The sequence below is a fragment of the Cucumis sativus genome, chromosome 7 (assembly GCF_000004075.3).
Source record: "Cucumis sativus cultivar 9930 chromosome 7, Cucumber_9930_V3, whole genome shotgun sequence".
NCBI lineage: Eukaryota > Viridiplantae > Streptophyta > Magnoliopsida > Cucurbitales > Cucurbitaceae > Cucumis > Cucumis sativus.
The window spans coordinates 4,832,097-4,845,557 of NC_026661.2; the positions used below are offsets into that span (position 1 = coordinate 4,832,097).

General features: G+C 33.2%; 2 protein-coding genes across 7 annotated transcripts; one reads left to right on the forward strand and one right to left on the reverse strand.

The window, feature by feature from the left end:
* The first annotated feature begins 354 nt into the window (after positions 1-354).
* Positions 355-9,350, forward strand: LOC101211967 (myosin-13). 6 transcript variants are annotated; one of them, XM_004137035.3, is made up of 18 exons: positions 355-584; positions 1,220-1,315; positions 1,978-2,071; positions 2,200-2,308; positions 2,384-2,422; positions 2,663-2,746; positions 2,840-2,901; positions 3,900-4,002; positions 5,140-5,280; positions 6,476-6,544; positions 6,624-6,680; positions 6,757-6,996; positions 7,471-7,545; positions 7,689-7,799; positions 7,943-8,013; positions 8,183-8,392; positions 8,520-8,613; positions 8,715-9,350. In XM_004137035.3, the coding sequence occupies exons 2-18, from the start codon at positions 1,255-1,257 to the stop codon at positions 9,018-9,020; spliced, it is 1,926 nt and encodes a 641-aa protein (XP_004137083.1). In that variant the 5' UTR covers positions 355-584; positions 1,220-1,254; the 3' UTR covers positions 9,021-9,350. The 6 variants fall into 6 exon arrangements, with proteins under 6 accessions (XP_004137083.1, XP_011658870.1, XP_011658869.1 ...); XM_011660568.2 differs by having other exon boundaries at positions 8,189-8,392; XM_011660567.2 differs by having other exon boundaries at positions 357-584; positions 1,230-1,315.
* Positions 9,351-10,861: 1,511 nt separating this feature from the next.
* Positions 10,862-13,102, reverse strand: LOC101214700 (LIM domain-containing protein WLIM1). Its single transcript, XM_004136887.3, has 5 exons — positions 12,817-13,102; positions 12,137-12,233; positions 11,941-11,984; positions 11,751-11,834; positions 10,862-11,288 (listed from the first exon to the last, which is right to left on the reverse strand). Exons 1-5 carry the CDS (start codon positions 12,952-12,954, stop codon positions 11,046-11,048), a joined length of 606 nt encoding a protein of 201 aa, XP_004136935.1. The 5' UTR covers positions 12,955-13,102; the 3' UTR covers positions 10,862-11,045.
* Positions 13,103-13,461: the final 359 nt, after the last annotated feature.

A 13,461-nucleotide genomic window follows, 5' to 3' on the forward strand; every position in this document is an offset into this window, starting at 1 on the left:
AAATAAAATAAAGTATTTAAACAATGTAGGAATAAAATACAAAATTCTAAAACAAGTATACAGAGTATTTAATATTCAGAAAGTCATATATCCAACTATATGATTGTAATCAATATAACTTATTGTTCATCTTTTATTTTATTCAATTTCATTTGATCTAGTGGATTGATAAACTATTTAGATTCCATGTAAGAAAAGAATTTGTTTATAAAAAAAAATCCATTCTTTATGAAATTTTTATAATTTGGTAAAATATAGTTTTTATAATTTTGAAGGTTGTCTTCGATTATTGTGAAAGGAAAAGAAAGAATCTGTGATTTACCCAAAAATGTTGGGAACCAAAATAAATATATAACGAAGAAAGAGAGCCAAAGGCCGTTGGTTTGGTTTTGCGGGGAGCAGAAGGTGTCCTCTCAACAGCCGCGACTGCGAGACAGAAAGAGAAAGGGGAGAAGGAGGAATCAAAGGGGGTTCGATTACAAACGCCTCTCTTTCTTTTCTTCTTTACCTTCTCCCCCGTTTTTCTCTCCACTCTCCAGTCCAACGTACGCATCAATTCTCCTTTAATATGCCCAACTAATCAGGTATCTATCTATCTATCTTTTCTGTCGATTCTTTTTATTCAAGAATCCCGATTTTATGAGAATGGTGAGGGTGAACCCCACTTGGACAGCGGCTTAGTTCTTTAATGGAAAGTCTCCGGACAAATTTTGTGGTTATCTGTGCGGAAATATCTATTCTGTTGTGAACATTTGAAGTAATTTTATCTGGGTTCATTTGATTGACCCTCTATTCAGTCTGTACGCATGCATTTTTGTGTAAATTGCTGCAGTAACAATGAAGGTCATATGTTTTTCTTTTGTTCGTTGGGGTTTAGGAAGAAATGGGTTCGTAGATTAATTCATGGCGTGTATAGTATTGATGAAATCAAGACCTTGTAGAAATGGTGATCGAATGGTGGATGGAAGACACCGCCCCCATTGTGTAGAACGGTGATGATGGGGATTTTTATTTTTTCTTTGGAGAACATGGTTCTCAAAACGGTTGTTTGAATTGTAAGTTGGGTGCGGGAGCAGTAACTATTTGGATTATGTTGTTTCTTTGATGTAGAGCATGCACAACTATTAGATAACATGGGTTGTGAGGTCTCCTGGTTTTTTCAAGTTAGGATCCTGAACAATAATGGTTGGTTGAATCAATTATTTTCTTATTTTATTAGGATACTCAAGTTGCAGGTTTATTATCACACTAAAAATGGATCAAGAGTTACCTGATAATGAGCATTTGCTCACTCGTATCCAACAGTTGGAATATGGTATGTCATCTCCCATTTCTTGTACATGGTTTTTAAATGTGGGCAAAATTGCTTCAATATATTATTTTGAACATCTCTTGTACTTTTGCATATTAGTTGTACTCGAAGAAATAGTGCTGAGGAATACTTTCATTTTTAAAAAATTTAGGACACTTTAATTAAGATGTACATTTTCAACAATCTATATAGTTTTTATATCCTAAGAAAATTCAAAGTTAATGGGTTGATGCATTTATATGCTGAAAAATTAGTTTGATTTCACACTCAAAATTTATTATTTTTGTCATATATGTGTCTTTTTTAGTCTATTCAACAAGTGTTCTAAGCATGTTTGACCTATGTGCTATACTAACAAATGTTTGTTATCATATACACATGCCAAAGTGTCCAAGTGTCTAACACCAGTCTGACACAAACACCCAGCCAAACTAAAATGTTTGTGTTTCATAGTGTGCAACATATCTTTATCATTATTATTTGTTTGCACAAAGTTTTTGAGGCTCAAATTTGACAATTCGGAGTCTTCTGCTTATTTTTATGGTAGGGTACTAGGGTTTGTGTAGCCATTTAACTTTTTTAGTTTTTGGGTCTGGGGTTTTCTATAGTTTATTTTGCTACATTTATTTAATGATGTTTTAAATGCTGATTTTTACATCCCGCAGAGCGTGATGAGTTAAGGAAAGATATCGAACAATTATGTATGCAGCAAGCTGGACCTGGTTACCTTTCTGTGGCTACTCGCATGCATTTTCAGAGGTACTATAACTTTTCCAAATTGTTTTCCTGTTCAGAGGTAGGTTTCCATATGTTTAGTGTAGTTGAAGGTTGGTCTTGGACTTTGAGTTATAAATAATGGGATTACTAAACTTTTACGACCCTATTAGGACAGCTGGCCTGGAACAGGAGATCGAGAACCTGAAAAAGAAGTTTGCTGCTTGTACCAGAGAGAATCACAATCTTCAAGAGGAACTCGCAGAAGCCTACAGAATAAAAGTATGATGGTTAGTTTTTCATTCAAGTCAGGGATAAACCTCCTTACTAGCTTATATTTCTCTTCAATGTCACCAGAGTCAGCTGGCAGATCTGCACAGTTCAGAGGTTGCAAAGGTCCTTTTCTTGATTCCTGCTCTTGTGTACTTGTGCTTCTTTTAGTAACTTTTCTTTTTTCAAAAAAAGGAATTGGATATACCAACACCTTTGTTAATAATTAATTAAAGAAGTTTACTATAAGGAAGGAGGCAGGGAGAAGGTTTTTTTAGTTAATATTCACGTGTTAAACTTGCTGTGTCAATTGTAGTTGCTTCATCCTCCATCTCAGTTGTAATCATAAACATTCTTTATTTCCAGAATTTGGAATCGGAGAAGCAGCTTAAGTTTTTCCAGGGTTGTGTTGCTACTGCTTTTGCTGAGCGGGATCATTCTATTATGGAGGTCATAAAAACCCTCATTTTTAAGTTTTCTAGTTATACTTTTCTTCTCTTTCTAATAAAAATAATTTTGAATCTGCTATATGATCGATACCAGGCTGAAAAGGCGAAGGAGAAAGAAGAAACGATGTCACAAAAGCTAAAAGAGGTCGAAAATAGGTATCTCATATCTTTTCATCAGATATTTGTTGCTGAAAGATCACACTAGAGTGAGACAATGAATCAAGTGCAAGTAATTGATTAATTTATCTTTGCTTGAAAGAAATAGGAGAGTCTTCGGTTATAAGGCAAGTCTCTTTGCCAAGGTTTGGGTATTGATTAGGTTCAGGGTGTCCCTTCGGATTTACTCACCAATAAAGGACTTTAGTGGTTATCATCTATCTTTCATTCTTTTGAATTGGAGCTCCTTTTTGTAAATTTGCAACTTTTTTGTTTTGTTTCTTTTGGCCTGGGCTCTCCTTTTTGTTTTGCCATTGAATATGCTTTCCTTCGTTCTCAATGAATAATGTTTCCTTTTATTCTTTCTTTCTTTCTATGTTTTTTTAAAATCTAGTCTCTGTTATTGGAGGACCCATATTAAAAAATGTTTTTCAAGACCTATCAATTTACATTGAGAATTTCAGCGTATTTAACCATATGTGAAAGATGCTTGGAAGTCGAAGCAGAAAAGACAACCCACTGCTAACTGAACCAGACATCCAATTAAGCAGCTGGAAAACCTACACATACTATAAACCTACACATACAATTTTTTCCTCAACATTGAGAGGGCTGAAAATCTAATAGTTGTTGGACAAGTTTTTACTTCTCGTTTCACTTTATTTTCTATCTTCTTATCATCTTCTCCTCACAATTATTGACTAGGTGCTTTGGCTGTATCAATTGTGAAGCTTTGTTAGATAGTGTAGCAAGTTTGCTTCATATTACATATTGTGTGTTCCTCTCCTCATTTTTTGTTATTTTGTTCCTTTCTTTCCCTGTTTAGGAGTTCCAAATGGTGGTAGACAGTATAGTTTCTAGGAATCGGCGCTCTTTATTGCACATCTATTCTATTAGGTTTTATGGGATTGCTATATATTGTTTTACCACTTCCCTTCCTGTATTTTCTATTCCTCCCTCCATCCATAATCATGACATATCTTGTGTCGGTGATGCAGATTAGAGGAGTTGTCTTCTGACTGTCTAAATTTGAGGGAAACTAATGATACACTACGCATTAACCTAGCCAAGCAAGAAGAGTGGAATGAGGTCTCGAAACAGGTACCAAGCCATTAAAGTCCTTACATACCCATCCTCCTTCTGTGCTGATATTTTGAACATCATTAGATGGTTGTCACTTCAGTTCAATCTTAAACCCTAAACGATATTGCAACCTGTCTAAAACTGTAACTAACATCTAGATATCTTGCTTTATTATTTGCTTTTTGTCCCAAAGATTCATATTGACATATTTCTTGGTGTCTCAAGTCAAACAGGCCTTTTGTTGGGTTGATTCTAGAAGATCTTAGGTATTTTTAGGGTTTTATTGAATAGAAAGAGGTTTTTGCTCCCAAATGATGTCACTTCCCGGCTGGCTTTGATTCATGTTGAACATCCTTCCACAAAGCAAAGAACTTGGCTCTACATTTCTGCAGAGCTCTTATTTGGTTTCTTCAGAATGAAGAGAAAAATAACAATCTTTAAAGATAGAAAAGTATTTGGTCTCTTCAGAATGAAATGAAAAATAACAATTTTTAAAGACAGAAATTGTTTGAAGTCCGCACGGATTTCCTAGCCAATTGGCTATTTTTTGGTGTAAATTTTAAATTTCTCTCTTTTAGCCTTAAGCTCAACGAATTGAAGAAGCTTTGTATAACTTCTTTCATTTTTTTTCCAATGGAAGTTTTGTTATTCATTAAAGGGAAAAAAAAAATCTCCTGATCGGAATTTCTCCCTTCGTACGACTTTAATATTATCAATGTAAATTTTGTCATATTAAAATAATAATATGGGACATTTTCAAATTTTATTCCTAAACTTGTCATGTTGCATGAATTTTCATCCTAAACTTTCAATTTCATCTCATTGGACCCTTGACTTAGTTAAGTGTTGCCAATTTTTGCTAGTTCACTCGCTAATTTTAACAAACCAAGAAAAAAGAAATCAAATTTAAGTAAATTCATTAATTTCAACGATATCAAAATTTTCACAAATTTAAGTTTGATTAATGTGCAAATTAACCTTAAAATGAATTTATAATATAGCTGTTTTTTCTAATCATTGTTTCTGATTTGTTACTATCTATGCTCCTTTTCGGAGAATTCAACATTTAATGCATGGAGGTCGTAGCATGAAGTTCTTCATTTCTTCCCATTGCTCATTTCTAATTCTAATAGCTATTTTCGCTCTATCTATTAGGTAATCAATAAGTTCTATGAGATCAGACAGAATTCTCTTGAAGGATTTATGGATACTAGCTGGGACGAAAAATGTCAGTGTCTTTTACACGATTCTTCAGAAATGTGGAGTTTCAATGATTCTTCAACGTTTAGATATATAGTAAGTTTCCATTTAGCAATTGGATTTTTCTCATTGTATGATATTATTTATTATTCGTATGAGCCAAAGCGAGCTTAGCTTAATAGTAATTGACATGGGCTTCCTTCCTAGAAATCGGATGTTTGGTCCTCCACCCCAGTTATTGTACTTAAAAGAGATTTATTATTCGTATGGATTATTTGATATCTTTTTCTTTTATTTTTCTTCTAGTGATTAATTGTTCAGTTACTAACTAACTATAATTAATCAGGGAAAAAAATAATTTTCACCGTGAACTTAGCAAGGTGTATCCATTTTCCCCATTGAACTTTCAATTTTTATCAAATTAGGCCCTAAATTTAAATAAGTGTCACAATTTCTATCTTTGTTTCAATTTATGCTAACTCAATCACTAAATTTATATTGGTGTTGAAACTTGACATTTATCAATTTGTACTAGACATATATTTTGTAATTCTTTAACATACACGAAACTATCTTTTAACTATTCTTCTAACTAAAGGCTATTCGAAGGTATAAATTGTAACATTTTTATCCAAGTTTAAGGTAAAAAATTACAACATTTATCCAAGTTAAAGGTAAAATTTGTAATGTCTATCCATGTTTGCAAATTTTTATAATATCCTGATGGAACATGATGCCCGATCGATAAAGTGTAATGTCTATCCAAGCTTCAGTAATTCAATATGCAGTTTGGAATCTGGGGAGTACAATGGTTTCTATTTTTTGGATGAAGTACTTACCAATTTCCACAAGCTTTGTGCAATTGTGGTAAACTAGGGTCTTTGTCATGACTGATCACAAGGTGAGTATGTTAGGAATATGTTTATGGAATATTAGGAGGGTATATTTGTGGTTAGAAAGGATTTAATTGTTAGAAGGTGATTATAACTGAGGGAATTAAGGTGTTGGTGTAGGTGATTTTTAAAAATAGTTTGTGTGAAGGTTGTTGCTTCTCAAAGTGCTTGGGGAACTTGTAAATCTCCTTGAAATCAATGCTATTTTTTTATTGTTGTGTCGGGTAAAGAGTCTGTTCTGCTTATAATTCTGTTCATATTACTGAATTCTTTTATGAATAATGTATGCTCTTTATAACTAGCAAATGAAATCATCCTTATTCCACATAATGCTATGTATTCCAGTCTTTTGGTTGAATATGGTTCTTGTGCAAATGGATTAACTTCTCTTTAGACAGAATTCTTTGGAAGAAGGACTGGAGACAATGAAGAAAACAGTGGACAATCTTCAAAATAAGCTACGCATGGTATGTTGGTTTCTCCAATGTTTCAACTCTGTGTTTAACTTTTTCAGCTGTTTTACTGTGAATCTTTATGCGGGTGTAGGGTGTGGAAATTGAAAAGCATTTAAAGGGAAAGGTGCATGATTTGGAATTGAAGCTGGTCAGTACTCCCACCTTTTGGGTAGAAGATATAACCTAATTTTATGCATATATCATCTTGTTTACCTCCAATGCAGATTCACATGGATGATATGGTCAAGAGCAAGATTTCAGGGTTTTGTCAAAACTATTCTCAATATCGAGATCATATATTGAATTTATTGGAAAAAGAAATGTCTAATATGCATTCGACAATAGGAGAGATTGAGGAAAAAATTGTTCAATATGGCTGGGGAGTTCAACAATTGAAGGATTCTGAGAAAGTGCTGAAAGAAGAAAATGATTCCCAGGAGGGGCATTTGAGTACCAATGCCAAGGTGGGTATACTGGATGCAGAAATGAACTGCCCTCAATTGGGAATAAATGATAATAGAGAATCTATGCAGTATCTTGTTGTGTCAATACTCAATAGTATTATAGGCTTATGGATTTACTATCTGCTATTTTCTCATGCAGTAGTCCATTTGTCTATTGGTAGTTTGTATATAAGTATCATTTAGTGAAACTACTTTTGGTCCATTTTATTGGGCTTTCTTATTCCGGTCTTCTTTTCTTTGTGCTTCTTTGGGGTCTGGCAGCTGTGATATCTTGTAGACTAAAACTATAATGAAGCATTTAGCATGTAGAATTGAGATTCTTAAGCCCGCCCAGGATTAAACTGTTTGGATGTGCATGAGATTGTTATTTACTACAAGCCTGACAATATATATTAGTAGCGTTTCATTTGATGGAATGAAATTTATGAAAAGTATCTTGTAAATTATGTTTACAACTGTTTAAACGCATTACAGATGGAAATTCATGGCTTACCAGATTCCGTTGCTGATGGAAACGCTGAAGCCCTTGCTTTGGCCCTTCAAGAAAAGGTATAATATTATTCCCATAGTTCATTTCTGTCTCCCTGCTGTGTTATATTGCGTGATTCAGCAATATGCACTTCTATATTATCTTCGGGTGTATTGCCCTATCTTTCTTCTGATTGATCTCTTAACTATGGATCTTTCTGTAGGTTTCAGCTTTGTTACTTCTTTCACAACAGGAAGAGAGGCACATGCTGGAGAGAGATGTCAATGCAGCACTTCAAAGAAAAACAGAGGAGCTCCAGAGAAACTTACTGCAGGTTTTATACCCTTCACTTTGGGTTCAATATTTCAGATTATCGTTTTAAAATGTCTCAAAGACTGCCTACAGGCCACTATTATTTGGAATGAAAAGTGATGATGGGTTGATCTGATTCTGAAATGATAGTGATATTGATTCCAGGTTACCCATGAAAAAGTTAAAGCACTAATGGAGCTGGCACAAGTAAAACAAGAACTTCAACTACTTAAAGAGTATGTGCATTGCAGCTTGAGACTGATTGTTGTCTTGTGTTTGATTCTCATGACAATGTATCATAGGAACTTGGTCCAGTAAATACAATTTGTGACTGCAGCTGCTTTTTCATATTTTTCCCTCAAAATGATTTTACAATTGACCCGCATGTTATGTTCCTTGTGCAAGGAAAAGTGTTCATGACTTGAAACGAGGAGCAGACACTGTGGAAAGGAAACTTGTTACTCACGAGAGAGAGGGGAAATTAAAAGGCTTGCTGAAGGGTACATATCTGAGACGTTGGGTAGGTACACCAGAAATCAGTGGAAGTGAAGCTGCAGCTCACTTGGATAATGAAGAAAATTACTCTTCTCGGAAGTCTGCTGTGGATTTTGCCAGGTTAGTTAACATTCGTGATGTGCTTTGGAAGTGCAGGATTGTTGCTCATGTGTGTACAGGTATTGCATGTGATATTCAGTGGCAACTACTCATATATGAAAGGCTTGATTTTTTTTATTTTTTGCAGAATAAAAATTGAGAATGCAACTCTTAGAGAAAGTATTGAAAGCATGGAGCAACTGACCTCTTCAATTCACAGGCTTCGTCTCTATCTTCTGAAGGTGGCTATTTGCTTATTGCATCAATTGAGTTACTGAAAGAACATCAAATCACTTATTATGGGGCTCAAGTTGTCACAATTATAACTATTGTTAATTTGCAGGCTAAAGAGTCTGCTACGTCTGAAGGTCCAGGTACAAGTGTGTTGGAAGGTCTCAAGGGCATAATCAATGAGGCAAAACTCATAAAGACTGCACTTTGTAGCTCCTTACCCATTAGTTGGTCAGCTGAGGTAAATGCTGGATCCAGTGAGGAAACTTTACATGATTCTCATGATGTTTTAGGAGAGGGAGACTCTAGCCTGGGGAAGATAGATTTTGTTTCTGCTGCTGGTTTTGAGATGGTTGAGCTCCTTGTTTCTGTTGCTGAGTTGTTGATAAAGGATTACAAGGCTGAAAGTGGTTCTTGATATGAAAATGTCTGAACTCTTATCTTCTTTGGCCTTGGATTCTGGCGTGGTTATGAAAATGATGTTGACCATTTTTCTGCTCTGTAAATTGATGGATGAGCAAATGATGGGGTGAGGGGGATGTGTGTGTACCATTGGAAAATGATAACTGGAGAAAGGAAAATGGAAATATGTGCATTACTGTAGGGCTTGTTTAGAACATACATACTGTAAATGCATGTATCCTTTAGTCTATGCCTCGGATGAAATTGAGTTGTGAAATCCAATTTATTTGTTCTTAAACATTTGTACATTTCTGTTATAATTGGTCAATACAAGGTCTTTTATTCATTTGTTTGTGCCTATTATTTGAAGATTGGTTATTGGGTAGGGAGGGTGATTGGATTTTGCCCTTGTTTTTACTTGCAATGTGTTAGGCCAATATCAAAGGAGGGGTGAGGATATAATGAAAAAAGCAATTGTAAGAGAGGGACAAGAGGAGAATGAGTGAGGAGAGTGTATAAGCTTTGTGAAAATGGGGAGGGAGTTGGTTAGAGTTTGGAAATACAAACCATTCACGTATAAAATATCTTCCATCATTTATTTTTTTCCAAACTTGATATTCATATTCAAACACGACATTTAACTAATCACCATTAACGAACCAAGCTCTGATATCACCTCTGTTTTCGTTGATCTTTCATTATCCATCTAGCTAACATCGTCGAAATCACCAAATGTGTTGTTTGTAAGAATCACCTATTGTTCTGCTGTGTTGCAAATTTTACTCTGCTCGATGTGGAAACCAACTGCCCTTTGTAATATGGCTGTAGGTAACTCCAAATAAATCTCTACTGTTTAGATGTAAGACCCTCTCTTCTGAAGAACATGTGAAAATTTTAGCTCAATTGGACTACAAATGACCTCCAAAAAGTGTTGAAGATGTTATTGTATGGATTGATTTTCTTTTCTATTGTCATCACTTGTTACCTAGATTTATTGTATTGAGATATCCAATGTATATGTTGTAACTAAAAAGAACTAGCTGTAACCAGTTATTGATTTATTGATAATGGTAGAGATTTTTCGATTCCTGGTTATTTACTCTTCACCCTTGATGAGGTTTTTTTTTTTTTTTTTTTTTTTTCACGTTAAAATTACTTGTATTCTATCCTAAATATCATTAAGGTTTACATGGACATAATTGATCCTAAGAATATATGAGATGTTTGGAGTATAAAGTTGGTTAATAATTGTATGCGTTTCCTATACGCTGGGTTATTATAATAGTCTTAATATTGTTTAAAAGCATATAACTAAAAGTGATAGTTGTCAAACATAGGTCATCACCATGATACATATGACAAAAACTATCGTTTAAATACATGATTCCAAGAAAAATGATGGTAAGTTATCACTCAAAAGCAATTCAAGAAGAAAGATTAATCAAACTTGTTTTTAAGAAGGTCGCGCTTGCACACTAAAATAAGTTGATATATTCTATGTATTTCCAATAAATTTGTCGTTCTAAACGATTTGTTAGAAGAATTTGGAATTTTTAAAATCTTATTATTTGCTTCAGTTTTTTATATTATTTTTCATACCTATAATACAATTTTCTTACTTATTTTAATAAGACTCTATACTAAGATGTAAAAGAAAAAAAAAAGCTCAAGTTGTTTCTAATTCATGCAGGTTGGTGCTTCATAATGAAATTATAATATATATATATATATATATATTGAGTCTTCATTTAAAATTAATAAATATGAATTACACACATAAACTTGACGCAAGAAGCTCTTTGGATGACATTAAGTAATATAAATTAAATAGTTTGTTAAAATGTTTACAACTTAAAATGGTGAAAACATCAACAAACTGACCTTTCACATAGAATAACAATAATAATAATAATAATCCAGTTTTAAAGAAATGGAGAAAACAATAAACACAAATTTTGCAACAAACATTCAACTATAATTGATTTTTTTCAAGGTGTGAATTAGAATTAAAAACAGTACTGAGATGATGATATATATAATGCTATGATTCAGCTGCAATTTCCATTGGAGTGGTTAATTTGATTGCTGCAGCTATCGCTGAATTGTTCTTTTGGCGCTCAGTTTCAAGTTGGCTGTAGTTTCCTTTCTCCATGAATAGTTGAATGTGATGATGTTTGCAATATAGTTTTCCCTCATGTGCTATGTAACTTGATGGACTTATTGTGCATCCTCCATGGCTACATTTAAAGCAGCTTTTGTGGTACGCATTCCCGTTCACCGTTACCTATACACCCACAAACACGATATCTTCAAATCAATTAAATTGTCTCTTCAAAATGATAAGATTTAATTAAGTTCTTACTTTTTTGTTTTCTTTTTTATAACATGTGGAGTTTGGTAACAGAAATTGTGTGAACTAAAAGGAGGAATTTGTGTTTTGATTGTGAACGTGAAGATGATAACATTTCAGTGGAGCTATATTCATTTAATTTGACATGATAACTAAGAATTTCTGTTTGGATTATGAAAGTAAGAAATGAGTTTTTCTTTAAAAATAACAATATATGAAGTGAGAGAATTGAACTTCTAGCTTTGAAATGGACAGTAGAGATTTGTTTGGAGAATAAATGACCCTCCAACTTGAACTTTTAATGTACTTAAAGTAACAAAAACTCTATAGAATAGTAATAACAAAGAACTAATTAGAAGTTTTGTTTGATAATATTTTGTTGTTGTAAAGTATTACCTTTTCAATGAGATAAACAGTCTTGGTGCAGCCTGAACATTTGTCTCTGGTGCCACCAAACATGTTGGACACTGACTTTGCATTCTGTTCATATTTCCAAAATCAAATCTCATTCGATAACAATTTAGTTTTCTCGAAATTGTTTTTTAATATAGGTATAATTTTAATTAATTGATAAAAAGAATATTACCTCATTTTCGCTGGGCTTTTCTGATCTCATGACTTTTGGAGTTCCTGATGAAAAGAAAGATATTCAATGTGGAAAAAGTTATAGTGTGTATATATATGTGTATATAGTTTCAAATAAGTTTCAAATGTTATAATTCTGCAAAAATAGGAAAATTATATAGAGGGTGTGATTTGTAATTATAAAAAGAAAAAATTGCCTTCAAAGCTCTTGTCAAGGCTGCCAGTTCTCTTGAAGAGTTGATCATAGTGAGGCCTGCAATAGAGCACTCCCTCAAAGGAACAATAGTTGCTAAGCTGCAAAACCATATATAGCATATTAATTATATACAAATCAATTTATTAACTATTTCTTCAATTTTTCTTCTTCTTTTTCTTTTTTTATTTAGAAATTATTTTGCTCATTTTTATATGTTAAAAAAGATATCTAATAAGTGGGAGATAAGAAACTAGAAACAATGTTAATTAATATTGTTTTAGTTGAAAATAATACAAAAATAGACTGTTAAATTTACCCTTAGTCATCAAGTTTGATCTCTCATAATTGTTGTTTAACAAAGTATTACAATGTAAAGTTGTTCAACACCAAATTTATGAAACGGTAAATATATAAAACAGGGATTAACATGATCAACATAAATTCACTCACACACTTGTATGCTTATTTTCTTAAAAGTAATGATAATAAAATAAAATAGTTTTCCAAATAACGATCTAAAGTGATTTTGATAACCGATAATCACGTCATGTTGGGGAATGATCAATAAAGTATCGAAACAAAAAAATTATGATAAATCATTATCAACAAACAAGCATGGAATGCATGGTTGTAGAATCGTTTTCCATAAGCAAACACACACATATTATATTATATAATTACCTTGAGAGTGCCTTTACAATGGTAGCATCGGAAGCAAGCCTTATGGAACACTCTATTATCAGCGGTCAGCTTATCTACGAGATAAACCGTCTTCTCGCAAGCCATGCATTTCTGTGTGGTTCCTGAAAAGCTAGCCATCCTTTCTTAGTTATATAATATGCCTCACCAAACGCTCTTAAACCGACGGAACAACGATGGGGAACGGGGTGGAGAGAGTGGCTTCTCTTCTTTATATTTTCTGTGTAAAGCCACTGCTCTCTTTGATTGTTTGTTTGCGTCGTGGATTGTGTTATTGTGTAAAGCTGTGGTTAAATAATGAAAAACATGAAGAGAGAATAACAACAATTGCATGAGAAAATTGTGGGGGTATGAATTGTAGTGTAAGTGGTGGAGATTAGTTCAAATTAGCTGGTTTAACGATAAGCCAATGGATATAATTAGCAAATACTTGCCAACTAATTTTAATTTTTTTTTTCGGGGGGGATTAAATTAGAAGATTGTATAAAAATAATATAATAGTCTATAAAACAAATTCCATAAAGATTCTTTACCTTAGCTCTTTGATGAATGCTTTGAACAAGTTTAGTAGTTTTTCATTGCAGTCTTCTCTTCTCTTTCATCACTTTTCTTTATTTAAAAAAAATT